General features: G+C 30.3%; 2 protein-coding genes across 5 annotated transcripts; one reads left to right on the top strand and one right to left on the bottom strand.

The window, feature by feature from the left end:
• Positions 1-1,124: 1,124 nt before the first annotated feature.
• LOC145182789 (cholecystokinin receptor type A-like) lies at positions 1,125-5,804 on the bottom strand. 3 transcript variants are annotated; one of them, XM_080058028.2, is made up of 3 exons: positions 5,748-5,804; positions 4,800-4,912; positions 1,125-2,659 (listed from the first exon to the last, which is right to left on the bottom strand). In XM_080058028.2, exon 3 carries the CDS (start codon positions 2,627-2,629, stop codon positions 1,367-1,369), a length of 1,263 nt encoding a protein of 420 aa, XP_079914154.2. In that variant the 5' UTR covers positions 2,630-2,659; positions 4,800-4,912; positions 5,748-5,804; the 3' UTR covers positions 1,125-1,366. The 3 variants fall into 3 exon arrangements, with proteins under 3 accessions (XP_079914154.2, XP_089948404.1, XP_089948394.1); XM_090092278.1 differs by lacking the exon at positions 5,748-5,804 and adding an exon at positions 5,014-5,244; XM_090092268.1 differs by lacking the exons at positions 4,800-4,912; positions 5,748-5,804 and adding an exon at positions 3,427-3,603.
• Positions 5,805-13,600: 7,796 nt separating this feature from the next.
• On the top strand, positions 13,601-20,115 carry LOC145182792 (procollagen-lysine,2-oxoglutarate 5-dioxygenase 1-like). Of its 2 annotated transcripts, XM_090066773.1 has the most exons (20): positions 13,601-13,784; positions 14,190-14,284; positions 14,481-14,617; positions 14,702-14,816; positions 15,029-15,077; positions 15,163-15,269; positions 15,718-15,801; positions 16,192-16,255; positions 16,447-16,643; positions 16,855-16,986; positions 17,089-17,312; positions 17,585-17,846; positions 17,932-18,045; positions 18,277-18,345; positions 18,427-18,489; positions 18,622-18,663; positions 18,848-18,907; positions 19,012-19,098; positions 19,236-19,358; positions 19,735-20,069. In XM_090066773.1, the coding sequence occupies exons 1-20, from the start codon at positions 13,727-13,729 to the stop codon at positions 19,888-19,890; spliced, it is 2,238 nt and encodes a 745-aa protein (XP_089922899.1). In that variant the 5' UTR covers positions 13,601-13,726; the 3' UTR covers positions 19,891-20,069. The 2 variants fall into 2 exon arrangements, with proteins under 2 accessions (XP_089922899.1, XP_079914158.2); XM_080058032.2 differs by lacking the exon at positions 15,718-15,801 and having other exon boundaries at positions 19,735-20,115.
• The last annotated feature ends 6,200 nt before the right edge of the window (positions 20,116-26,315 follow it).

The raw sequence follows: 26,315 nt of genomic DNA, 5'->3' as shown, positions 1-26,315 counted from the left end.
GCGTTCCTTTCCCTAATTAAAACTCTTTTCAACATTAATAAGTTTAGAAGTGTCGATGATGGCATGGTGGTACATCAACTATTTCCTTCGTCCATAGTCTTTCCGCAAGCACATCAGATATATAAGCTCAGTTGCTTAAGCAGAACTGTATGTAAGAAATAGGAGAAAAAGCAATCTATTTCATCTTATATTCATTAACTGCAGCATCCTCAACTTTAGTAACATGTATTAACAACAGAAATCCCCCTACAGCTGACAGCACGTTTGTGAACTTTTCCCGTGTGACATTTCTTTTTCTATGCTAACGCCTGTCGCTGGGACTTAATTTCAGAACAGGGGAAGCCTTGTGGCTTAAATAACAAACTTGTAGTCTAAATTTATAATTAAGAAATTTTGTTTTACGATCAGAAGAAATTTTAACAGAACTTGGATTTTACGGAGTGGTGTATTTGTTCTTAATGGGAACACTGATCCAAAAAGAGAATGTTTTATTTCTCATCTTCTTCTGATGATTTGATTAATGATCAGATTTCTAATCCGATAATTGAAGGTTCTAAATAGATTTTTAGTTTTAGACGAGTCTTACGTCCAATGTATGCAACTATCAAAAGAAAATGTATGAATATACTGAACGTATTACAGTACTATCTCTCTAATTCGAATCTCCAAAATTCGAAAACCTATAATTCGATTAAATGTTAAGTCACTGTGAAATGCGCTTAAGAAGAGTCAACTTTCTATAATTCGAAAATTTCTGTAATTCGAACTTTTATTTTTCCCCATAAAATTCGAATTAAAGAGATTGTACTGTAGTACAGGACAATCCTCAAATCAGCCATCTTTTCTAATATTTTCAGAGCTTTTATAGGTGAAATAGTAACCACACTTGCAAATATTTTTTAGGTTCTTCAGAGTTTTTAAAGAAGTATCGCTTGAATCAGACGTAGAAAGTATTAAATAACTCATAAGCATCGACAAACAAGATTTTACCTCGCGAAACGAGATTTTACCTAACGAAACGAGATTTTACCTAACGAAACGAGATTTTACCTAACGAAACGAGATTTTACCTAACGAAACAAGATTTTAGCTAACGAAACGAGATTTAAGCTAACGAAACAAGATTTTACCTAACGAAACACAATAAAATGTAATCTATAAACACTTTTTACAAATAGCAATTTTAACAGAATAAAAAGTGTCTTCAAGATGAAATTAGTAATACAATCCCCTGAAACAAAAAAAAACTTGCCCCTGAATAATACAGTCAAAACTAAATTGGCAATAGAGAAAAATATGTGCATTCTACTACTTTGAACAAACCCAAGCTGCTAAGAGAAATAAATCGAATATCAAATAGGAACATCTAAAAAGTAGATTTTCCATTACTATCACCTATTGAACAAGTGTTTCTGGATTCACCATCGCTGCTGGTATATCCATTATAATAGTTTGCGATATTACTTTTTTTAGAGCCCAGCCGATTTTCTTCAGAATTGCTGTAGCTAGGCCCGGAATCACGCGAGACAGGATCACGGGTGGCTTGACACATAATCAAGGCTTTGAAAGAGTTCCTAAAAGGTAAGCTCATGAATGCGTAGATGAAGCCATTTACAGCCGTGCTGCTAAATATTAACAGCTCGGAAAATTTATATAAGTAACTGCTTATATCGATACCGGCTAAACGTAGTATGCGGAAGAGAGTGAATGGACTCCACAGCACAAAGAATGTCACGGTAACAACGAACAACAAGCGAATCGCTTTCATTCGTTTTGAGGCTCGCACTTTATCACGCTCCAAGGAGTTGATTTTACGTTTTAAAGTGCCGAAAGTTTGAAGGAGTGCTTTATGGACACCACTATAATTAGGCTCAGAGACTGTATTATTTCCTTCCTCTTGTATAGTAAAACAAATACTTGATTTCTTTACAGGTTTTTCTAATAATTCGTTTCCGCTTGCTTTTTTATTTTTTTGTTTCACCGAGCAAGAAATACGCCAATGCACAAATGCCATTATGATTAAAGGCAGTAAATAAACCATCACTGAATATAAACCGTAGAACAATTGCTGATGCTTTACTGACCATAGAGCATTGGTGCAAACAAGGTTTGTTTTCCCTGGTAATTTCCGTGATTCTGTTACAGCATATCCATGAAGTAAAGGTGAACACACGAAGAGGGAGATTAACCACACAAATAAAACCATTTTGTAAATTGCTCTTTTAGTACGGCGCTTCTTATGTGGGAAGCATAGAAGCAAATATCTCTCACATGAGACAGCTACCAATGTAAACGTCGATGCACAAAATGACACTTCAAGCAGGTAGCTTTGTGTTTTACACCAACCTTCACCAAAAATCCAACTTCCAAATACAAACGCCACGCAATCGAATATAGAAAGTATTACCATCAGCAAATCACTCATAGCTAGACTGGACAGGAAAATGTTCACTGTATTCCGAGGCACTACCTGCCGAAAAACGGCCATTAAAATGAGGATGTTGCTAACAATTGCCGTAAATGCAACCAAGCTGTAGAAAAATACCAACCCAATTGTCAATCCAGTAAGCTTTGATGAGTCATTATAAAAGGAGATAGGAGTTGTAGTGAAATTACCATCTGATGCCATCTTTTCTAATACTTTCAGAACTTTCACAGGCTAAAAAGCAATTATTATAATTGTTACAGAATATTTAAATAAGTTTTTAAATTTAATTATAGATAATTTTTGTAAAAAGATTTCGTAAAACACGCAGCATTACTTTATTGATTTTTCAATAAAGTAGTTTATTGAAATTCAGTCCATCATATTTTGATTTTTTTAAACTTGCTGTAATACAATTGAATATTGATTTATACTTAAAAATTTGTTTGGTCAGCTTTCGTTAGTATGTGTACTCAGAATCTTCTCCTTTTCAGATGAAAAATTAAACTCATGGGATCAAAATTTTTGTCTCTCCTTCTCAGATACAAGTAATTTTCCGTTGGATTTTAGAACCTTGTCTAGACTTTACTAAAACTTTCTATTTTCAAACTCATTTCTCGAAATAGAAACAAATCACTTCCTGAATATATTATCATACAAAAAAAAAATAATTATCATACAAAACATATTTATTATAAATATTTCAAAACAAAAAAATTTTATTAGATTCGTATGTCGCACTTAAAGACAAAAAAAAAAAAAAAAAAAAGTGCAAATAAAACGATTTAATAATATTTTATAAAGCTTAAAATAATCCGTTGTAACATTTCTCAAGCAGCTTGTTTTTATATCAGTTAAGTTGTTCTTTTACCAAAATGGAGGTTCATGAAAAAAAAATCCCTACCTACCTACTTGCGATAAAAGCTACGCGCTCTGAATGAATATTTTTAAAACTTTGGACTGATCGTAAGGATTAAGTTCTTTCATAAATAATAATTTACCATCTTTCGGGTCTTGCGTTGAACATTTTATCAAAAAGCCTTGAAAGGCTCAAGTATGCCTATTTACCCGGAGAGTAGGAAGTTAAATAACTAATTTACTAAATTCTTAATAGAAACCTTCAAACTTGAGATTTTCTATTTAAGATCTTAATTGAAAATTGAACTCGTTTTCTAACAAACTTAATTATACAACATTAGTTTAATTAATTATTTACAAAATTCAACTTTAAGAGGATTAAAGAACTTTTGAATTTGCTTTTTTTGCTTGTGGCTCATTCTGCGATAACTAATCTGAATGTCGACGCACTTCATGCTTTAAAAATAAAAAAAAATTAAAAGAAAAATGAAGAAATAATAGAAATTTCTTTGTAATTTCCCTCGTGCCGAACTCCAATTCGTTTTTAGCATCTATTAAAAAAAAATTCAATGTTCTTAATTAATAGAGGAAGCCGAAGATACAAAAGATTCGAAAATATCAAGCGGATTATAAGAACTTTCACAGCGACCTCTAAAATCCCAAGTGTCACGAAATGCGCAGCGTTTTATTGATAAAAAGAGCATACTGTGGGAATAATACTGGACTGATTTTCTCTCTGATTAAAAACTCTGACATTATATTTTAAAGTTTAACGAAATAAACTTTTAAAGATTGAAATATCAAATGTGGATCGGAAGAAATTTATCTTTAATTCACCGAGTTTCAAACGTTGGAAAACTGAAAAAATCTTAAAATCTAGTTCGCAATAATAAAAAAAAAAATGAGCGATACTCAAAATAACTTTGGGAATTACAATCGTGCGCAGAGCGCGTGCAAATCACGCTAACAAAATATCAGATTAGAGCTTCCAATTGAATGAATCACGAAGATTTGCGGAAACGATTAGCTAATCCCACTAGAGATTTGCTTAATTTCATTATACGTTAAGTTCACTAAAAACTCGAAAAGCAAGATTATATTTGGATGCTAAAACATCAGTTCCAATATGCATAAAACCGAGCTCATTAAATTCTTTGTTGGTTGGTTTTAAACAATATTTTTGGATTTTCAAAATATGATTATGAAATTTATATTTAGCAAGTTTTATAATAATAGACAAGATCTTACGATGAATTCTTTTCTTTTCTTTTTTTTTTGTTACTGATAAGGTTGAAAAATTTCAATTAAAATACTAAAAATAAAAAAATAATAATAATAAACTTTGAGATTATGACAGATAATTACTTTGTAAATGATAGTTTTCAGTTCAAACTTATTTAAAAACTTTATGAACAGTTAATTATCAACAGTTTTTGATAAATAGTTTAAAAAAAAAAAAAAGCTAAATATTCAATATAATTATGAATATTAAAAAACAAATTTTATCCAAAATTACCTAAAGAACAACAAAGTTATTCTCTACGCTTTCCACGACATCGAGTTACGTAATTGGTATCTGAAGTGCCACACGAGTAATCGGCAGACGTAATCTTTGGCAAGAGGATCCTTCTAAAGATAAATTTATAGCTGAAAAGAAATTAAAGGCGCAAAAAATAAAACTCGAACAAACACGAATCGAAACGCCAGAGTCGTAAATAAAAAGTGCTAACTCAGTTTCATCACATGCAGATCAAAAAGTCAAAGAGAAGACAACTTCAAAACAACTCGAGCATTCACACTTGACGTCAATCTTAACGCTTGAGTAATTTTTCAAACTTATTTAACAGATCTCCTATGAGAATCCGAGGAAGAGCATAGGATCCTAGATAAGGTATGCTCGTGTTGAATTCTGAAAACTATACTATCATAAGTTCAGATGTTAACTATGGCGCTTAATGCTGAAAGTGCCTGTGGCAAAAAACTAAATTCTTTATAAGACGGGATTCTCTTGAACAATAGGTGTAAATAACTTTCAACATACGTCATAGCAAATTTCCTAAAATGGGTGACTTGGGGAAGTACTTTCTGACGCCTAACTCATTATGACCAAAATATGAGAGGCGCTTTTAGCATCAACCCTCAGAGATTTTTTAACAACTAAAAAAATAATCGAAAGAAATGAGGATTTACACCACTAGTGTATAGCAGCAATTTTCCATATTACCTATATAGTGGAATATTTATAAATTAAGAAAGTAAACTAAAGTTAATTAAACAACTACAAAAAGACAGCACTTAAAGCACTTTTTTTTTTTAAATCATAAAATAACGTGAAAACTTTGAAAATACTTCGAATAACGAAAAAGAACTTCGAATAACGAAAAAGAACTTCGAATAACGAAAAAGAAAACCTAAATGAAATGGTTCCTAACCGTTTTCGTCGATTTTTAATGAAAAAACTTACTTTTAAATCAGTTTCTTCACTTTGCGCTAAAAACTCTTGCATTCACACTTATCTGGCGAAAGAGAACAATTTACCAGTAAGGCAATTCGGCATATAAAACACGTGTGGCGCTATTTTGAAACACGACATACCAATCTGCAATTTTTGTGACTCTCACCCTTCCTTCAAAATAAAATGAAAACCTCCGCATTGTGATTACAACGAAAATTAATTTCATTTCTACTTTCATTTCATTCATTCAAAGTTTTTGAAGCTTCGCGTGACTGCTACAAAGTTGAAGAGAATCATGCTTTTTGTGCTTATTAACGATTGTAATAGCTCATCAACATTCTTTTAGAATCATTCAAAATTCATGCATTTCGGAATCTTTTTTGTTGAGCCTTTTTTGTTGAGCTTTCTAAAGATTTTATAAAGATTTCTAAACATTTTAACCAACTCGTCAACATTAAATTATTATAGTTTTACTAAGATTGTTATAAATCACAAAAGATGGTGTCGTTTTATCTTTGACTTTTTTTAAAATGAACGCGGTTAGTTATTTACTAAAGTTTTAAGAACTTAGTTTCAATTAGAGAATAACTCTCATGATAATAGAAAAATAGCTACAAATAACTACGCGCGCTAATTTTTCCAAGAGCGTTTCGGAAAAAAAGATTCCACAAAGTTAAAAAAAACAGAAATAAAATGAAATGATTTTTTCTGGAAATCCAGGATGGGGGAGGGGGTTTTTTCACTTAATGTAGGATATACATGTGAGCATGCATCTATGCATTTTTGTGTCTATGTTTAAGTGTGTGAAAAAAATGACCTGGTTACACAACTGTTTTTACCGCATCCCCCTCCCCTTTTCTAAGTAAGGACTAAACTCTGTATACACCTTCGTTTTAAAAATAACCTACTCAATAGCATTTTTATTATATTTATTGATACATTTTTATTCTGTGCATTGATATGGTTATTGATATATTTTGATTATGTTTATTAAAGTTGTTGAGATTATTAATTTTTATTATTGACAAGGGAATTTTATTTAGAACAGATTGGATAAGAAAGGTCCAAAATATAAATGTTCTGAGTTATACCCTTTTGGAGATATTTAGTGATGAGGTCAAAAATTTGGAGAAAAAAAAAAAGAACGTAAATCATACTCTTAAAGACTTTTTTTAAAAAAGCATTTTTTACTGAAAAAAACAAGACTTTCCAAAAACATCAATCGTTAAGAAAAAATCGTGTTTTAAGTGTTTTTTTTTATTATTATTTTTTGTACTAGTGGTGTAAACCCTTAAATATATTTCATTTTCATGGATAAATTGTATATTTTTAATAACATGTTCAAAAATGCCATATAATGTCTGATTTTAAGAAAATCTTTTGGTCTCAATTCAGGTCTTTTTAGTGCCAGGTACAAACATCCCAGGTGACGTATTTACCTAAATCGTATGATCTCAAACCGCAGGTAGAAAAGCTTTTCTTTTATCTATTGTTTACCAGGTACAAAAATGTCACATTATGCATAGACTTGAAAATATCGTACGATTTCCAACGGTAGGCACAAAATGTACCTGATCACTTTTATTGGCAGGTAGAAAAACAGAATATGTTAAAATGTAATTAAAAACGTTCTATGATTAAATGCCGAAGTGTGCAAAAAGTACTTAAAATGTACCTGGTATTTTATTATAAAACGCGCAGAATGTATACAAATTCGACAATTGATTTAACAAGTTCCCAGCTGCAATAAATCAAATTAAGATGGAGATTCATATCAAAGATGTAATTGGCTGTTTTGAAACTCATTTAAAAGATGTGATTGGCTGTTTTGAAACTCATTTAAAAGATGTGATTGGCTGTTTTGAAACTCATTTAAAAGATGTGATTGGCTGTTTTGAAACTCATTTAAGTACAAATGAAAACGTTACTCGAGTTTCGGGATTATGTGAAATCGAAAGAAACTTTCCAAAATTAATAAGGAAGCAGTATTATATAGCAGCATAAAAAAGGATTTATGCCGTTTATTTACGATGTTGGAAGAAATATCATAGTACTCGTTTCAAAACATGGAAAATGGTTAAATGTTATATTTAAAATGCAAAAAGTACAGAAGAAATGGCAGCATTTAAATCTCCAGGACCATAAACATCAACATCTATATTTCAAAAACGGTTTCGGAAAGATTTGAGGTTGAAAGTTGAGCAGCCAAAAGCTGGAAGTGTTGGAACTAGCGCAATAGGCAATCTTTGTCGGCGAGGTTTCTTCTATCTAAAGAAGTGAAGTTTTAGATATAGTGGAAGACCTGATTGTTCGATTCAAAAAACTATTGATCGCGATGAACTAAGGCAACAAATCAACGCAGTGAAGTTGGATTCTTATTGCAAAAAAGCTTACAAATTGTTTCTCGATTTATATGGTTCTTGGTTTAGGTTTTCAGCTTCAAGCGTAAAGCATTAGCAAATGCTGCTAAAATTCTGTTGCATTTGTCTGTTCCAGTTGGAGTTGGAGTAACTGGTGAAGATGCTGCTGAGTCAATAAGTAAATTATGCAGGAAGCATCATGAATTCCACAATTGTAAAATGACTAGTTTTAAAGAATTTTTGTACAGACTATAGTATCCTCAGCTCACCCGGTTTAAACAAAAACTTAGAACTGCTATCGAATTTCCTAACGTTGTAAAAGACTTTTTAACCTTCTGTGATTCACACACAGCGAATGAATGTGAAATCGCCCCTGAAAATATCGAAAAAGAAATCTTTACTGGCCTTGACGAAATTGACGAAAAATTTGGAGATGATGAAAACTTGGGGGGAAATTCAGAATAAGTTTAGTAATAAGACAATTATGCTGTTTTAATAATATTAACTAAGGTATTAAAATTTTATAATAAAATTATTTCTTTTTAAGTAATTGGGGTGTTTTTCTTTCCTTTTTTTCTTTTTTTTTTTTGATTTTCTCAAAGTTTTCCCAAAATTTCTCGCAAACTATTTAAGTTGGAAGGGTGAAAATTTAATAGAGGCAAATTTATCATAATAAAACTAAAAAAATGCCAAAAATTTTTTACTTAACCAGGTTTTCGATTTTGGCCATTACAACGCACTGAAGTTCCACACTGTACAGACTCAAAAATAAACGCAGAAAATGTTTGTTTGATTTTAATTTTGCGAAAGTATTGCGATGAAAATATACTTTACGAATGATTGTAAAATCATTCAGATTTACTAATTACGAGCCTCCTTTCTCTTCTTATTTTATTCGCTTTTTTTTTTTTTTTTTTTTAACAACCAATGGAATTAAATATTTTTTCGTTAATCTTTCTTCAAAAGAACCGCACAAGTGGATTTTTTAATAGAAGCTACATTTTAAAACCCACTGCTATTTATTATTCACCTTAACGTATTTCCTGCTTCTCAATAAAATTACAGAATTTACTTTTAACTAAATTTTTATTGGACTGTTTTATTTGTTTGCATTTTTTTTTTGCCAACTTCAAAACACGATTTTTTTCTTTAATTGCAAATAATTAACTAAAAATACGAAGGACACCAGTTTTATTTAAAACAAACGTGAGAAGCTACGACAGTTAAAAAATTTAAAAGTAGAAATGTTACTACGGTGCATTTTTTAAATTATTTCCACCACTGCGTAATCATCGATTTCTACTGAGGTGTTACTTTTGTTCATACGCCACTCCTTCTTACCATGTAGTATGAACCTCTCCTTCCTAGGATGTAGAGTGATTCTTACCTATAAGCATGTAGTGTGAACCACCAAGTTTTGGGTCGTGTACCCGATCAAAATTTTTGTTGTAAATTTAGTAATTAGTTCATCAAAATAAAATCTAGTTTACATGCTATGGTTTAAAAAACAATTTTTTTAATATATAACATATATTCATCATTTAACATTGTTCTTCAATTAAAATGGTTTGTTGATTTCTAAAGTATGGTAAAGTTTTATTATAAATATTACTATTCGCAACTTTTTCAGTTTCATTTGAAAAGTCTTTTAAAAAATGTAGCGCAACAAATTGAATTCCCAAGCACTTAAATTTGATCCACGTAAGTTTAAATTTGAATTGCCTCTCCACACTGTTCAGCAAACTTGGAAAGGTTACAGTTACGGTATTCAACAAAAAGCTGAATGTAACTTTAATACGTTACGCAAGTGGAAAGTGTCCGTTTGCATCAGGTAATAATCCATTCCGTTTCGTCCCGATCTGATCTTAGAGCTATACTTTTTTGTAGTTCGTTAAAGCACTAAACTTGTTGTTAAGATTAATTGAACCCGTCATTTCGAAAAGGGCACAAGTCACACTTTTTTCGAATTTCACTTTTTTGAGCCATTTTATTTATTTTTTTATTTTTTTTAATAAAGTTCACAAAAACTCTATATGTTTTTTTATTTATCTACTCCTATATTTAGTTTTATAAGCACCATAGACTTTTTTTGATAAGAAACATATTTTTTGTTGATTCTGAAAAGTTTTAATAAACGGACTTGTGTCCTTTTCGAAATGACGAGTTCAATTATCCGCTCGTTTCATTTACGTCGGGTTTTCTAAGTACTTTTAATGTGGTGAGAGAAAAAAAAAAAAGAAAAAAAAAAAAAGATATTCGTCTCTTAATTTTACATAATTACGTAATTTTTTATCAAGTTTACGGAATATTAATATAGATTTGTGGATTTCTGGAAAATAAATTGTTCTTTACAGTATTGTTGCTTGAGTACAAACTTGTTCTCTAAGGGAATATGAACAGTTTAGAAAATTTTCTGAATAAATAGTCATGAACGGTCCTAAATCTCAAAGAATTTCTTTTGTAATTTTAGAAACAAAGTTTTCAACGTATCTGGGAGAGCAAGAAGAAGTTTTATTTGCATATCTGGGAGAGCGAGAAGTTTTATTTACAAATTAATGAGTTTAAAAATTTTCTAAATAACGTTTTTTTTTATTATTATTATCGTTTTTTTTTTATATATTAGATGCATCATTGTGCAAGATTTCTTACATAAGGAATCCTTTTTTTTTTTAAAAAGAATTTAAAAGTAAGATTCCTTGTTACATATTACATCATACAAATTTAAAATGATTTTTTACATTGAGAGTTGAGATGCAATACTTTGTTGTCATTTTTTTGCGTAGATTTTTTAGATTTTGAAATAGTCGCAACTTTTTTTCTATAAAACGTTAAAAAACGTGCTGCTAAAGAATGTTTCGAAAGTCTTTTCAATTATTTGCTGGTATTTCGCAATAATGTGAAGAACGTGACGCGATGCAATAACGCGGATTGCAATTTAATTTGTATCCAAAAAGATTTATGCAACGCTCTTTTTTGACAATTGTGACCATGACTACATTGTAAACAATGCTTTAATTATAACCAGTCGTTTCTTTTTTAAAAAACTCACTGAAATTTAAACAAAAACAACAACAAAAATCAGGGGTTATTTGAGTGTTTTTCGGGGGTTATCTTTGAGCTATTTGTAGCGAAATTTTTTGGGGGTGGGAACTTTGGTGTTAATCTTGCAAGGAGATAAAAATTCTAAAAAGTGGCATGACTTGGTTAAAAGGTCAAAGGGTAAAAAAAGGTTTAAATATCAAATGAGCTCAAAGTAAAAAATGTGTCGTGGGAAAGAAAGCACAAAATATGATGAACGAATGTCATTTAAAATATTTCTTTACTGAATTTTATATCCATCAGTGATAACATAATAACGTAAATTAACTTTTCAATGGGTGCAACATCTGCAGTAGTTACATCTTTTCTTATAGTATAAAGTTTTTCGAAGAAAAACCTTTCTTGTTTGGGGGGGGGGGGAATCCTCCCCCCCCCAGCCCTATTTTTTAAATGTAAAAGGAAAAAAAAATTATGACGGATGTTAATAAAATCATTCTAGCGATAAAAATATATGGAAATATGGTAACTTATTGTCATAATTACCACACAAAAATAGATAAATTAGCTAAATCAATAGCTTTACGCTAAATCATTAAGTAATTACGCTAATTATCTGAATTTTTCTATTAGGTTCAGAGTGTAGGTTACCTTTTCGTAAGCAGATTTTTTAATTCAAAATCCTCATTCTTCCCCCTGCATAAGCATAAATGGGTCAGTACAAACTATTACTGTTACAGTACAAACTGGTTAGTGATAATTTTTTCTGAACAAAAATATTTTTCAAAATTCCAAGTGCTGAGAAAGATAAAGACAGCAGCTTGAAATGTAGAAGTTTAGAAAAACGTCATTAAAAAAAAGTGAATTAAAATCAGAAAACTTTTACAACTATATAAGTTATAGAAATTAAAAACAGTAAAGTTTTCCACTCTTTTCCTTTTACAGCACCGAAATTTGCTTTGCCTATGCGTTACCTTTGTTCCTTACCCTTGCTTGACTTGCCTTGCTTACCCTTGCTTGCCTTGCCTTGCTTACCCTTGCTTGCCTTGCCGTTGTGTTATAAGAACGGTATTTTTAATCTTTTGTAGTTTTGTTCTTTCGATCTATTTATGGTAAATAACCCAGAAACCATGAACAGTTTTTTAAATACAAGAACAAATTACTTCGTGTCAATATTAAATGGAGCAACAGCATTTTAGATACCGAATTCCTATATTAATGGGCAATCCTGGTTAATATGCCGCTTTCTTTTTTTTTTTTTTTTTTAACAATAGTAAATCTTCTTCAACTGTTTTCTCCTATTGATCAGTGCTCATGATTGTTATATATTTTTGATAAAGCGACATGAAAGAAACTCGCTAAAACAGACTTTTTCATTTTTTGTTAATTTTCCAATATTTTGCTTGATTGCAACAGCAAAAAAGTATTGCGACTGGTCAGTTACTGTATCAGTAAAACACGTTCACCCGACCCTTTTTGTTTGTTGTTTCAATTGATACAAACGAAAAACGAACGTTTTTCGTTTGTATCAATTAAAAATCCAAGCTTTTCTGTTGCTAAGACCGTTACCATGGAAAACACTAAAGGTGGATTGGTTAGTAAAACTCAAATATCTTTAAAAGTAAAAATAAAAAATTTTCAGATTTGAAATCCTGGATTGTTTATAAGTAAAATCCAAGTAACTATGTTCTTGAAATTTTTATTAAAAAAAAAAAAAAGGGGGGAAGGGGGTTCCTGATGTTCATCACACAACTGTTAATTGTACGTATGATTCAAATATTGTTTTTGATATTGGCTAAAATGATTATAATATTCATATTAATATCAAATGTAATGTCTGTTACCAATTTTTTAACGAATTTTGGTTTTATAATCAATAAAAATCTTATATAAGACTATTTTTACATATAAATTGGTGCTGAAAAAGTGATGACGAAAGTAAAGCTAAACGACTTTTTCCTTATTATTTTGATAGTTTACCAAATAAAAACCTTACACGCTGGAAAAAAAAAGTCCAATGAATCTGAAAATTCGCAAGTAACAAAGAAAAAGAAATTAAAAAGGCTGATTTTAATCAAATCATAATTAGCTTGAATATATGTCAAAACAATGAAAATATTTTACAAAGATCACTAAATAATTTTAAAGTTTAAGATAAATTTCAAACGTCTAATGCCATGAAAATTTTCAAGCAAATATTCAAGCAAATTTTCATGCAAATTTTCATGTAAGTTTTCATGCATTTTGTCATGCGATGGAGATTACTTTTTTATTTTTTTTATGTAAAAGAAAAAGTCATAAAGTCAACAACGGTTTTTTAACAAACTTTTTAGTTCAAAAACGTCCATAAGCGAGCCACAATGGCATGGTGTTTTGTTATTATTAGGAAACACATGGGTGCGACCATGGTCACATTCCCACTTAAGTACATTACTATGACTTTAATTCAATTATTCTTCAGAGTATGTGGTTTTTAATACTATCACTTCCGGCGCTCTGAACAATAAATGAAATCTCAGTCAATTTCTAAATCAGTTTTATATAAGTGGCAAGTAGATTTAGACTAACGCAATCTACTTAGAATATTTAGATATGATTTTGCTAATTTTGTTAGCACTTTTCTGTCATCTTTCATCTTGTGATGATCAAGGTAACTTTAATGAAAATTACAATTCCGATTTATTGGCAGTAGTTTCATTTTTACGTGCATTTCTTTGAACAAATTTAACTGTAGATTAATAAAACCAAGTTAAAAGATTATTTACCTAAATAAGGAAATATATTTAAGGAGAAATTTATGGAACTTTAATTTGATTTTTATGGAGCTTTAATTTGACGCTGCTCAACTTATACTCATTAATTAAACCAGTGCCATGATGAGAACAAAAATCTGAACCCTAAACTGAATCCGAAGCCAATGGATTGATTTTTTTGAATAATATAAACAAGAATTTATCTCTTATCTCAATTTTTTTAAAAAGTACGGTTTTGTTTCTATTTTAAAAGATGTTGGATTTCTGATTTTTTTTTTTTTGCATTTTTTTTTTGTTTCCAGAAATTAAATTCAAACTTGTTACTGTGGCTACAGAAGAAACAGATGGGTTTAAGCGGTTCATGAGATCTGCTAATGTTTTTGGTCTTGATGTTGAGGTATAAAATGTAAATTAAAGTTAAAATAATGTAAAGCATACAAGTATTTTTTTTTTTTTATGAATAAACTTTTTATTTACCTTACACCTTAGTAAAAAAATTTATTAGTGATAGTGTTTAACTAGCTGTTACTTTATTGATGCAAGTGCCTAAATTTTCATAAAGTTATTAACATTCTTTTCAATTATATCTATAGGTTTATGGTTTGAATGAAAAATGGGTGGGTGGAGATTTAGAGCTTGGCCCAGGTGGTGGTCAAAAAATTAATATCCTTAAAAATGCACTGGAAAAGTACAAAAATGAGGAACACCTCATCCTAATGTTTACAGATTCGTAAGTTTGTTAGTAAATTGATTTAAATAAATCAGTGTTTCCGTAAGTTTTAAATTTATTTGTTTTGCAATATTTTTGATACAGGTATGATGTGATATTAAATGCTGGACGTGATGAAATTTTAAAAAGGTTTTTGAAAACTGAAGCTAAAATCCTTATATCAGCTGAAGATTATTGCTGGCCAGACAAATCTTTAGCGGTAGAGTTTACCTACACCTAAAATACTGTTTTTTTACTTTTGACATTTTTAAGGATGTACTTTAGAGTAATACTATTACTAAACAATTTTCATTTTATAGTTCTGATGGTTACTTGGTTTTTCATTTTATAGTTCTGATGGTTACTTGGTTTTTTTTTATTAGCTGGGTTTTTTTTTTTGGTACAACTACTTTAGCAATTCTTTATTTTTAGGTTAAGTATCCCAAAATTGATGTTGGCTACAAATACCTCTGCTCCGGTGGTAAGTTTTATTGATACTTTTAAAAAAATGTTAACAATTGGCATCTGAGGTCTTCAAAATTTACAAATTTAACCCAAATTTATAGGAATAATTGGTTATGCAAACAAAATCTATGAAGTTATATCTGCCAAGCCTGTGAACCACACAGATGATGATCAATTATATTATACACAAATATATCTTGATCATAGAGTAAGTATCTTTTGCTTTTTTTTTTTTTAGAGATGCTTTTATTTTTTCATATTTTCTATGTTACATAAAAAAAGAAAAATGTAAAATGCTGCTGAGAATGTTTTTGAAAATCTTTACTCTTTTGTTACATTATGAATAATCTGGTTCCTTCTCTTGATGCCATATAGATAACTCCTCTTGGTTAGAGTCAGAATTGTGGCTGAAACTTTAATTATTTTCTTCTCATTCTTTCAATTCAACTATTTTTCTTATTTTCACTTTTTATGTTAACAATAAATCACTGATAAAAATAATAAAAATAAAAATAGTTTAATTAATGTTACAAGTTCTTTGAATCGTAGCTTTTTTCACCTACCATCAAAAATTAACAATTTAACCTAAATTTGGGTGTGTAACAATTAGTAATTAATGTGATAAAAGTAATCTTCTCGACCTTTTTTGTTAAAAGATAACTCAATGTTGTTGCAAACGATCCTTTTTTTCATTTACGTGGAAACCAGCTCCAATATTCTCAAATAGAGCTGAAGTAGAAGTAAGTTTTAGTTTTTATGTAAAAACTACGGCTTGCTTAAATGGATTCTAAGCAAAGTACTTATAATTAACTTGTATCTATGTAAGTAAAAAATCCAATTTATGTATGTAAAATTTAAACTCATAAACTTCTGTAATTTTGTCAAAATCTTATTTGCTATTTACATTATTTCATTACAAAAATAAAAGATCAATTTGTTCTTGCTTTCTGTGTCATGCATTTCAGAATCTTTTCTGAATGGAATTCTTTTAATCAAAAGACTTGTAAAAATTTATTTTATTTTGTCTTATTTTTTTTGTAGTAATATTATTGCTTGCATTTTATCTGCACAAATCATGTTTTCAAATAAGAATTACTGAATTACGACATTTTCAAATTACTTTTTTAAAGGAACAGTACAACATCAAACTGGACAATAAAGCTGAACTTTTTCAAAATTTAAATGGAAATCAAGGTAAATATTTTTCAGTTTTTTTCACCTTAGTTACAACTTTGGTTCAAAAGTTTAATATTTTAAAATCAACATGATCGTAAATAAATCCTTAAGCATGTTCTATTTTTATTGGTTTGTTGAATATCTATAAGTAATAGTTTAAATTAACTTAAACGTTTAAAAACAAGTTTTAAAAATTTCTATGTTTTTAGACGATGTTGAGCTCCGGTTTGATACTGATACTCACTTATTTAACAAGAGGTTTGGTACTTATCCAGTTGTTATTCATGGCAACGGTCCAAGTAAAGAATACTTAAATCATCTAGGCAATTATCTTGCTGATTATTGGACCTATACTGATGGCTGTAAGGCATGTAAAGAAAACAGGTTTTTGTTGCACGATGTAGAGGTATGGTAGACATTTTAATAGTTATATTTATGCTTTTAGAAAATTTTATTAGTTCTGAATTTATGATAGATAATTCATTTTACTAAAAGTATGGTGGGTATTTCATTTATTGTACAAAATAAGTTACAATATTTGTGAAGCTATTAAACAACCTTAGAAGCTTTTTTTTTTTTTTTTTAATTTACTTAATTTTTAAAAAACCTTGCTATAGATTACAAATTGGCCAAAGGTGCTTATTGGCCTGTTTATCCCTATGCCAACTCCATTTGTCACATCCTATCTTGAACATATATCCAACTTGGACTACCCTAAAGAAAAAATTGATATTTTTATTCACAGTGTGGTAAGTTATGATATTTTGAAATTTATTTTCATAGTTGTTTAAGAGCTTTATTTTTCTGTAAATATTTGCTCGATTGAAAGAAGCCCTTGTAATCTTTTTCAGGATCCACACCATGATCATCACATTGAAGATTGGTTAAAGAGATTTGAAAACAAATATTTATCTGTGACATATAAACGTCCTATAACCTTTCTAACGGAAAAAGAAAGTAGAAAACTTGCTTTTGAACATTGTAAAACTGTCAAGTGTGATTACTACTTGTCTGTTGATTCTATTGTGACTCTGTCAAATAAAAAGGCCTTACAAATACTGATTGAACAAAACAGGTTTGTTTTTAAGTGTCTGGAAATATTAGAACTGTAATTTCTATTACGTTCTTTTTTCAAGCTTTCTGATACTTATATTTATTATATAAAATATTGATGAAACTACTCATACATATGTTTGGTAAAAAGTGTAAAAATAACTTAAAAGTTTTTTTTAAAGGATTTCATCAAAGTTGAGTTAAATTGTAACAAACCTAAATTTTTGAAGAAAATATTTTATCTCAAGTTTTATCAAATATTTTACTGAATATTATTTTTGATTTTTTTTTTAGAACTTTTATTTCACCAATGATTACTAAACCTGGGAAGTTGTTCTCAAATTTTTGGGGTAAAGTTGGCCAAGATGGATTCTATGAACGATCCTCTGATTACATAGATATCGTGAAATACATTCGTCGAGGTGTATGGAATGTACCATTTATATCTAGCATTTATCTAATACAGTCAAAAACTTTAGCTAAATTTACATCAAATCCATTTAACTCTGATGAAAGAGATCAAGACATGAATTTTTGCAGCAGCGCAAGAAGACTGGTAATTGTTTAACACTGTTATAATTGCATTTCGTTCTATTTTCTACATTATTAACTCTAAAAAATTATCACTTTTGTTCTTGTAGGGGGTATTTATGTACATCACAAACCTGGAATATTTTGGTCATATCAAGGAGTATGAGACATACACAACAAATCATAAACATAATGACTTGTATCAGTTATTTGACAACAGAATTGTAAGTTTGTGCTTTTTGTCAGTTTTTGTTTAATTGTTTAACTAATAAATTATATCATAAAAGTATAAAACTCTTAATTAGTTTACTTGTTAATCATTTGAAGTCAAGATTTACATTTTATCAAATCATAGCAATTTACTTGTTTATGTCTCAGTTACTCAGTTTGTTGTTATAAATTGAATTGAACTAATCTGCAGTTCACTATCGTTTTATAAATCGTTTTTACAATAGGATTGGGAAGATAGATACTTGCATCCTGAAATGGCTTCGTTTTTGGAGCCTACCTCAACACCAATTATGGTAATTTTAAATTTAGTTTTTTCTATGAACTTTGATATGGGAAATTAAAAATCTAAATAATATCAATATCTTCTTTTTCAGCCCTGTCCTGATGTATACTGGTTTCCACTGACAACAAAAAACTTTACTAAAGAACTTGTTGAAGTAAAAATCTCTTTATTGTTGTAATTTCAATATTCTCTTTCCGAAAAACTAAATTTGTTCTCCACATTTCATGATAAACCATTCTTGAGTGGTCTATATTTCATTCCATATTTATAGGCCCTTTTGTTTTAGGAAATGGAAAACTTTGGTAAATGGTCAAGCGGGGGTAACAAGGTATTGCTTTATGTAAAATATTATTTAATTTTTCATGAGAGAATTTAAGTTTTACTGCAATGTTGTTTTTTATAAATAATATGGCAGTGCATAAAACTAAATAGTCATCTGTAATTATTAGTGTTTTCCTATCTGCTGTAATTTTGATAAAAATGTGTTGAATTTAATTACATGCTATTTATAGGATGATCGAATATCTGGAGGATATGAAAATGTACCCACTGTGGACATTCATTTAAATCAAGTAATAGCATTTTAAACAAATTTCCGTAATCTCTTCGAGTCATTGTAATATATTGAGTTGATGTTACTTGGTTTAGTGTAAAGTTAGTTCTTTACTTCACGTAGGTGGGTTTGGAAAAGCACTGGTTGACAATGCTAAGAGATTATGTAGTTCCAATAAATTCTCGTTACTTTACTGGGTACAATTCTGACGTAAGTTTCACTATTGTTCCATTTTCTTTGATTCTTTATGACTGGTTACTGAACTTACACATTTAAAAAATTGATTTAAATTCGATTAAAGTTGTGCCATTATGATTTTACGCTGTAACTTTCTTAAATCTTTACAGGTGCGCGCTATTATGAATTTCGTTGTAAAATATTCGACAAACGGTCAGTATTTTTTACGACCTCATCACGACTCTTCTACTTTCACTATAAATATGGCATTAAATGACGTCAGCGAATATGAGGTTTGTTTACATTTTGTTTAGTCAAGCCTTATTATTTGTTTTCATAAAAGTTTTCTATGAAGACTCATTAGGTAAAATACTCATGACATTTATTCATTGGTAGAGTGAAAGTCAAATATTTTGGAAATTTAAGCTTCATGTGCTGTTATTTAAAATCAGTTCCTAAGTAGGGATTATTGGTTCACGTTTTTTTTTAATGTGATTAGAAACTAAAAGGATTCGATTTAACGATGCAGGAAAAAAATACAGTTAACGATTTAACAACGGTTTGATTAACAGAACATGTTAAGCATAATTTCATTCACTCGCTTAAGTTATTTCGAGCCAATTTTTTTTGTATGCATTGTAATTGTTTGATCTTTGTGCTGTTGCTCAGGGCGGTGGTGCTAGATTTACACGATACAATTGCAGTGTTGTGAAAACAAAAGAAGGATGGGCACTAATGCATCCAGGCCGGCTTACTCATCAACATGAAGGTCTACCTTTGTTGAGTGGAATTAGATACATTCTTGTGTCTTTTGTTGATCCGTAAACTCTTGGAAGAACGGAAGAGCAATATTCTTTTTTACGTTTTTTTACTATATTGAAAAAAAGATATTTATTTTTAAATTTTCCTTGTAAATTAAGGTATATTTTAATATTTTTTTACTCTTTTTTAAATAGATTTTATTGAAAATTTTTCTTCTATCAAATTGTTTAACTTTTTTTAAACTTTTTTTTTTTTTGTTTCCTATGAGAAATAAACTTGTTCACTTAATTGAGAGCAATTTTTTTCGAAATTTCAGTTTTTCTTAAAAGAAGATTTAAAATTTTGAAGTCCGAGACACGTGTTTTTCTGCGATATGAAAACTCAAGTAAAACAAAGAGCGTATATGCTTTACAAACTTTTGACGTTATTTTTTTTGGCTCGACTAAAGTCCAATATGTTTGACCTAAAATTTTGGATAACTAACATCCTAACAAAATTTTCAGAAAAAAAAAAGGTAACCTTGTTAAATTCGAACAAAAAATTTCTCTCCCAAAATCAAATCGAAGTTGTTTATCAAATACAGTAAAGACACTGATCTCTATAATAACTGGATAGCGCAACTCCGAGCAAAACTTCTAATTTTTTGACGCCAAAATCGCCATATTGGAAAGCCCCAAAAATTTAATTCACGTAAGCCTCAAGTTCTGTTTTTCGGCTTATCGCTTTAAATACACATATCAGATTTCAGCGTTCTGGGGCTTTCCAATATAGCGATTTTGGCGTCAATTTTGATATTAGAGATGCGCTATCCAGTTATTATAGAGATCAGTGAGTAAAGAGAATCTAAAAGTGGGTCTTATGAACTATTTTTTAAAAATAAATTTAAAAGAAAACTTAGCAATAAGGAAAATGAAAAAGTTTTACATAACTTTTCGTTTTTTTTTGTGCTGTTCGCTGCTACAAATTTTTTTCTAGAATTTTTTTAAGCAGAATTTTACAATAATTGCAATAATATTTACAGGACCGTTAAGAGGATAAACGCGTTTTTTGCATGTAACTTTAAAAAAGGATTAGAAAAGTTAAACAACACTGAAATTGGTGAGTCTTCACCCAGTGTCACAAATATTGTATGGTACTTTAAAGGCAACTCCAAAACCAAATCAAGACTCCAAGCTCCAAGATGCCAGACTCCAAAACCAAATCAAGATTAAATTACTCGAAAATTGAATGTAAATTATATTTATTTCGTATTACAATATTTTAAATGTTATTACAAATATTTGAAAATTTTTTTATTAAACCCTAACGAAACGAAAATCCTCTTTATTTAAATCACATAAAACCTATTTGAGTGCCTCAAACCCAAGTTAATGGTGTTCACAATAAAATTTTAAAACAATAATCTCAAAGTCACTAAAAAACTATTTGAACTTGCATTAAAATCAGTCTAAAAAAGTTCTTTTATTCGATGGTGTTTATCAGGTATTAGTAAAAAGTTTTTTTATATCATTCAGTAGGTACGTGCGTATCTGCGATTTACGGCACCGATTTTAAAGATAGAATCTGTGACTATTTTTTCACCGCGTGCTCGAGGTAGGTCTCGTAAGGATGGATTTTTCTCGTCTTTTTTTTAGAATTTTATACAGACTTAGATAATATTTTAAAAGTAAAGTGTTGTAAGTTTATTGCAATTTGTTTTTTTTTGCAGTTACTAACTTTTTTAGTGATTTCATTGCTATTGAAAACTTCATTCCTGTTCTGGAAGTGAGCTGACATTGAAGGGATGATGGGTTTTTTTTCTAACTTTTGAATCAATTTTATATATCTATTTTCTATGTACCTACCAAATTTCATTAAAAAATAATGACACGCTCATATTCTATTTTTGCACGCAGTAAAGGTACCAAATATTCTTCTGTTGTAGAGGTTGGGGTGGTGATGGTGGTGGTGGAGGGGGGGGGGGGGATTCACGATTATGAGCATTTTGTATATTTGACTTTTTTATTCATTAAAATATTGTTTTTTTAGAAAAATGAACCTTTATTTAAAAAATTGGTGATTTTTTAAAAGCATTTAAAACAGCTCTTTACAATGATGTAAAATAATTGAATAGTTGAATAGTTTAAAAATTTTGCACACATACCTACATTCAGACTTTTGTTTTTTACGTATGAAATGAGTCACATGCATCAGTTCTCTTATCTTTAACGCGTGAAAACTTTAAAAACCCGAACAAACAGTGTAGCTTCAATATGTCTAACAATATTTTATAATTTTTTAATCCTACCTTTTTATGTTGCAAATTTAGTCCTCTACAGTTTTTTTCATTTTTTTTCAGAACTTAGTTAAACATGTCTAAAAGCTTGATAATCAAGAGGCACTCCGAAAACGAGTGTACGCGTTTTTAGATTTGCATCCAACAGAGGACAAAACGTTTATTATTAATCGCTTTCGCATGAAAACTGTCTCAAAAATGACCGTTTACAATATACTGCAACAAAACGAGAACTATATTGGACCAGAACGAAAAATCAGAAGTGGTCAGACTGCAAGAAAAAAGCCTAAGAAACAGATAATTCGCGCAGAAAAATTGATTGGTAAGAAGGATGGATGTTTCACAGCGTAGCTTAGCAAAGAGATTCAATGTTTCCCAGCAATATATATTCAAAATTATCAAAAAAAAGACAAGCATTCGTTATTGTAAAAACTAAAGCGTCAAAAAGAATATCGGTTCAGAAAGCGGCTGTGCGTCCTTAGTGCCCAAAATTGGTTACACTTTTTTGAAAAAAAGTTGTGATCATTGACGACGAGTTATATTTTCCTTTAAGCAACACTAATCTTTCTGGCAACGTAGGATATTTTACTTCTGATCCCGACGCAATGTCTAATGAGCTGAAAAGAAAAAGCAAGTTTGAGCCAGTTTTATTAATTTAGAAAGCCTTGTCTGAGAAAAGAGTCTAAAATTATTAAACCGCTCCTTCTGGCCAAGCAGTCATCCAGCATGTGTACATTTCAAAATGTCTGCTTAATTTAAAGTTCATCAAAAAGGTTCACAAAAAACGACGAAATTGTGTTTTGGCCTAATCTAGCTTCCGCACAAACTATTTGCAAGCTATTTGCAAGATTATCTAAAAGGCGAAAATATCGAATCTGTGCCAGGAGACAAAAACCCTGCTTACGTGCCTGATTTACATCCTATCGACAAGTTTTGGGCTGAAATTAAAAGATGGTGCATGCAGACTTACAAGAGTTGACCGTGTTCGTCAAAATGAACTCATAAACGAATGATTTTTTTTTTTTTTTTTTTTTTTTTTAAAAGACAAAATTCTTATTAATATGCTTTTTAAATTAATAAAATTAATAACTCCGTTCGAGTTTTTTTTCATTTTCAAAGTTTTGATTTTTATTTGTCACATGTTACTTATTGCACGTTTTTCTCGTTTTCTTGGGACGCTTTTTCTTGTCTTTAAAAAGGAACCTTAAAACAAAGTTACTTATCAAAGGCTTGAGGTAAGGTTACTTTTCAGCATTTTAATTTTACATTGCGCAATTGACCAAACAAAATTCAGTAGCAAAATTTTTTTTTATGATGAAAAAACTGATGCCATAAATGTCTTGAAATTTTCCATCTTGATACTCTTGAACTCGTTTTTAAAATATTGCACATAAATTCAAAATTATATAAAACCTTTGCCCTCCTAAAGCTAATTAACCTATGACCATCATTGGCAAATACATACACATCATCTGTACAGACATCCCGCGTAAATAGTTTATGATAACCTTTTTAAGTTGATTTCGAGAAATTTCCATTTCCCAACTCGTTCCCAACTCTAACGGCAACCTTGTACAATTCTTTTTCATCCCTGTGCACGACCATCCCCAATATTTCTTGGATAAACATAACTGCCACAATAAACAAAAGATATTAATACATTAACCATTCAGGTTGTGTTTCAAGTCCAGATAAAAATCTTTTCACCATTCCTTCTACCTGGAGCACCTAACATAAGTACGCTCTAACTCAACATCTTTTGATTTTAGCACGGGAGGCATCTAGTATTTCTTTATTGAGGTGTTCAGACTGATCTCTATTTGAAACCAGACTGCTCTCAGTCTGAAACCAAAAGATCCACATATCTAACACCAGAAACAGATAATAATGGAGCAGATGCCTTAGGCCTTGTAAAAGGGGACGCTAGAAAGTTTAATTTAACATAATGATGCATTAAACAAAGTTCGATTATTTATTTGTTTATCATAAGAAGTGGAAGCCCGCAGTTGACAGATCCACTTACACAAATGCTCAGTTCACAAAGTACTAAATACTTCATATGAAAGACTAGATGTTGTAAGCCTAAAACAAGCACACAACCGAGAAGTTGTTCTTCATACTTCATTTTCATTTATGAATATGAAGTATGAAGTACATTTTATTCCTAAAAATGAAATGATGAGCTGTGTTCTTTTCTAACTGGACAAATTTGATTTAAACCCTGATTCTGATTATGAGGAGGTTTTCTATGTAGCATAGCTAAAGTTCGCCTAAATTCTCTAATTTCAGAAATGACATGTGCAGTTAAATTCTGCGCCATTGTCAAAGTTCTGCTGGACGTTTGATTTTGATTGCTTTTTTTACTCGGAGAACTTTGCAAAGTGATTTTGGTAAACTATTTTCCGTTTGTAACGTTTCTCTTGACGTTGGTTGGTAATAAAAAAAATATTTTTCTCTTACTTTAACATCTTGAAATAGAATCGGGCAAACTATTTAAGCCAAATATGCTCCATTATTATCGACAACATTTCGCCATTTTTTGGGTAGAGCCAAGATGCCATAGGTGAAGAACTTCTGTAGTTTCTGGTTGAAAAACGAAATCAAATACTTTTCACAGGCTTTTTTTTTTAAACAGCTTAATTCTATTTAGAGTGTTCTGCAGAGATTGGAATAGGTGATAGTAAGAGGGTGCAATGTCTGGGGTATACAATGGTTGCAACAAAGTTTTCTATTCAAGCTCTTAAAATTTTTGACGGGTCATCAAAGTAGTGTTATGATCGGGCGTTGTCACGATAAAAAGCAATACCTTTTCTTTTAGTCGATTCAATTCATTTTCTTTCAAGTGCCTGGTGTAATCTCTCAAGTTGTCCACAGTAGACTTGAGAAACAATCGTCTGACCAACGGATAGTTGCTACAAGTGGACAATATCCTTCCAGCCCCACCATACACACAGCAATACCTTGTTAGGCGAATTGAGCATGAATCATCTTCACTGTAAAACTATCAGAACGAAAGCGAGCGAACCATCTCCGCGTATCAGATTTTAATAAAATACCTTAACCTTAAACAATACAAATTATTTCGAAGCCTGCGCATCGTTCTTCTTTTAATCGTAATGTTGTAAAATATTGCGCAATTTTTCATTACTTTTCTCCTCTTTCAAACGCAAACAACTTTCCAACCAACGTACAAATTTTGATGTTAAACACGCAAAGTAAAAGTAACAAACACGCAAAGGTGATATTAACGCCCTAACTGTAACCTTTCCTAGGAGTGCTAAATGGTGTCGCTGCAATCTGTATTCCCTGAGTTATTTACAATTGGCGTCGTCTATCGACAGAAATGCCACGAACTTTTTCCCAGAACCAATATTTTCTTATTATCGTTGTGTCTCTTATCATGCGGTCACAGCAACCATGCTCCGGATCATGCGACACAGCACCATGCTTTTATCATGCGGTCACAGCAACCATGCTCCGGATCAAAATCAGTACACTTGTTGATGTCAATTTTCTTTTCGAAGGAAAAAATTACAATATTAAAAATTTTTTCTGTAATTTCTGCATTTTCTATTTTTTTTATATATTTCTATTACATTGAGTTAAAGTTTTATTTGAAATAGAATACTACTATAAAAATGTCGGTGCTTCAACTTTTCAAGCAGTCTTCTAAAAAAACAGATCAAATGTATTCGGGTCTATAATTTGTTTAGTGGAAATTTTGTCGTCCTGCAAATCAGAAAAACTGATTTTTGAATTAAAAACATTTTTTAGAATTTTTTTTTTTGCTTTTAACATAGACTGGATCAGTGAAACCCCATTTTTAAAAATATTTTAATATTGAATGGTGTGAATGAGAATAAATGGTTTCCAATCATCTTTCTAGGGAATTTTTAGCTTTCTTCTAATTTTTACCATTTTTTTAACAGACCCCTCAAAACTTATTTGCACTCCCAAAATGCGAATGCAATGAAGTCTTATCTTACCAAATCATTGTTACAAGGTCGTTCAGCTTTTGCGTCAACAGCTGCTGCTAATTACGATAAAAACATTACCACAGTTGTCACCGTCATCTGAGTTGACGGTTAAATTTGACGGTTGACGAACAACGGAATAAAACAGCTTCTCTTAACCTTAACAAAATCATAATTTTTGTTATTAGCGAAACCATTGAGGTATTGCATGAGGTGTTTAACTAAGGTGATGGTTTGAG

The sequence above is a fragment of the Hydra viridissima genome, unplaced genomic scaffold (genome assembly GCF_058129835.1).
Source record: "Hydra viridissima isolate aposymbiotic clone 2 unplaced genomic scaffold, HvirCarnegie_v1 scaffold_1, whole genome shotgun sequence".
In the NCBI taxonomy this organism is placed as follows: Eukaryota; Metazoa; Cnidaria; class Hydrozoa; order Anthoathecata; family Hydridae; genus Hydra; species Hydra viridissima.
The sequence above is the reverse complement of the archived record's forward strand: the minus strand, read 5'-3'. Positions and strand labels throughout refer to the sequence as shown.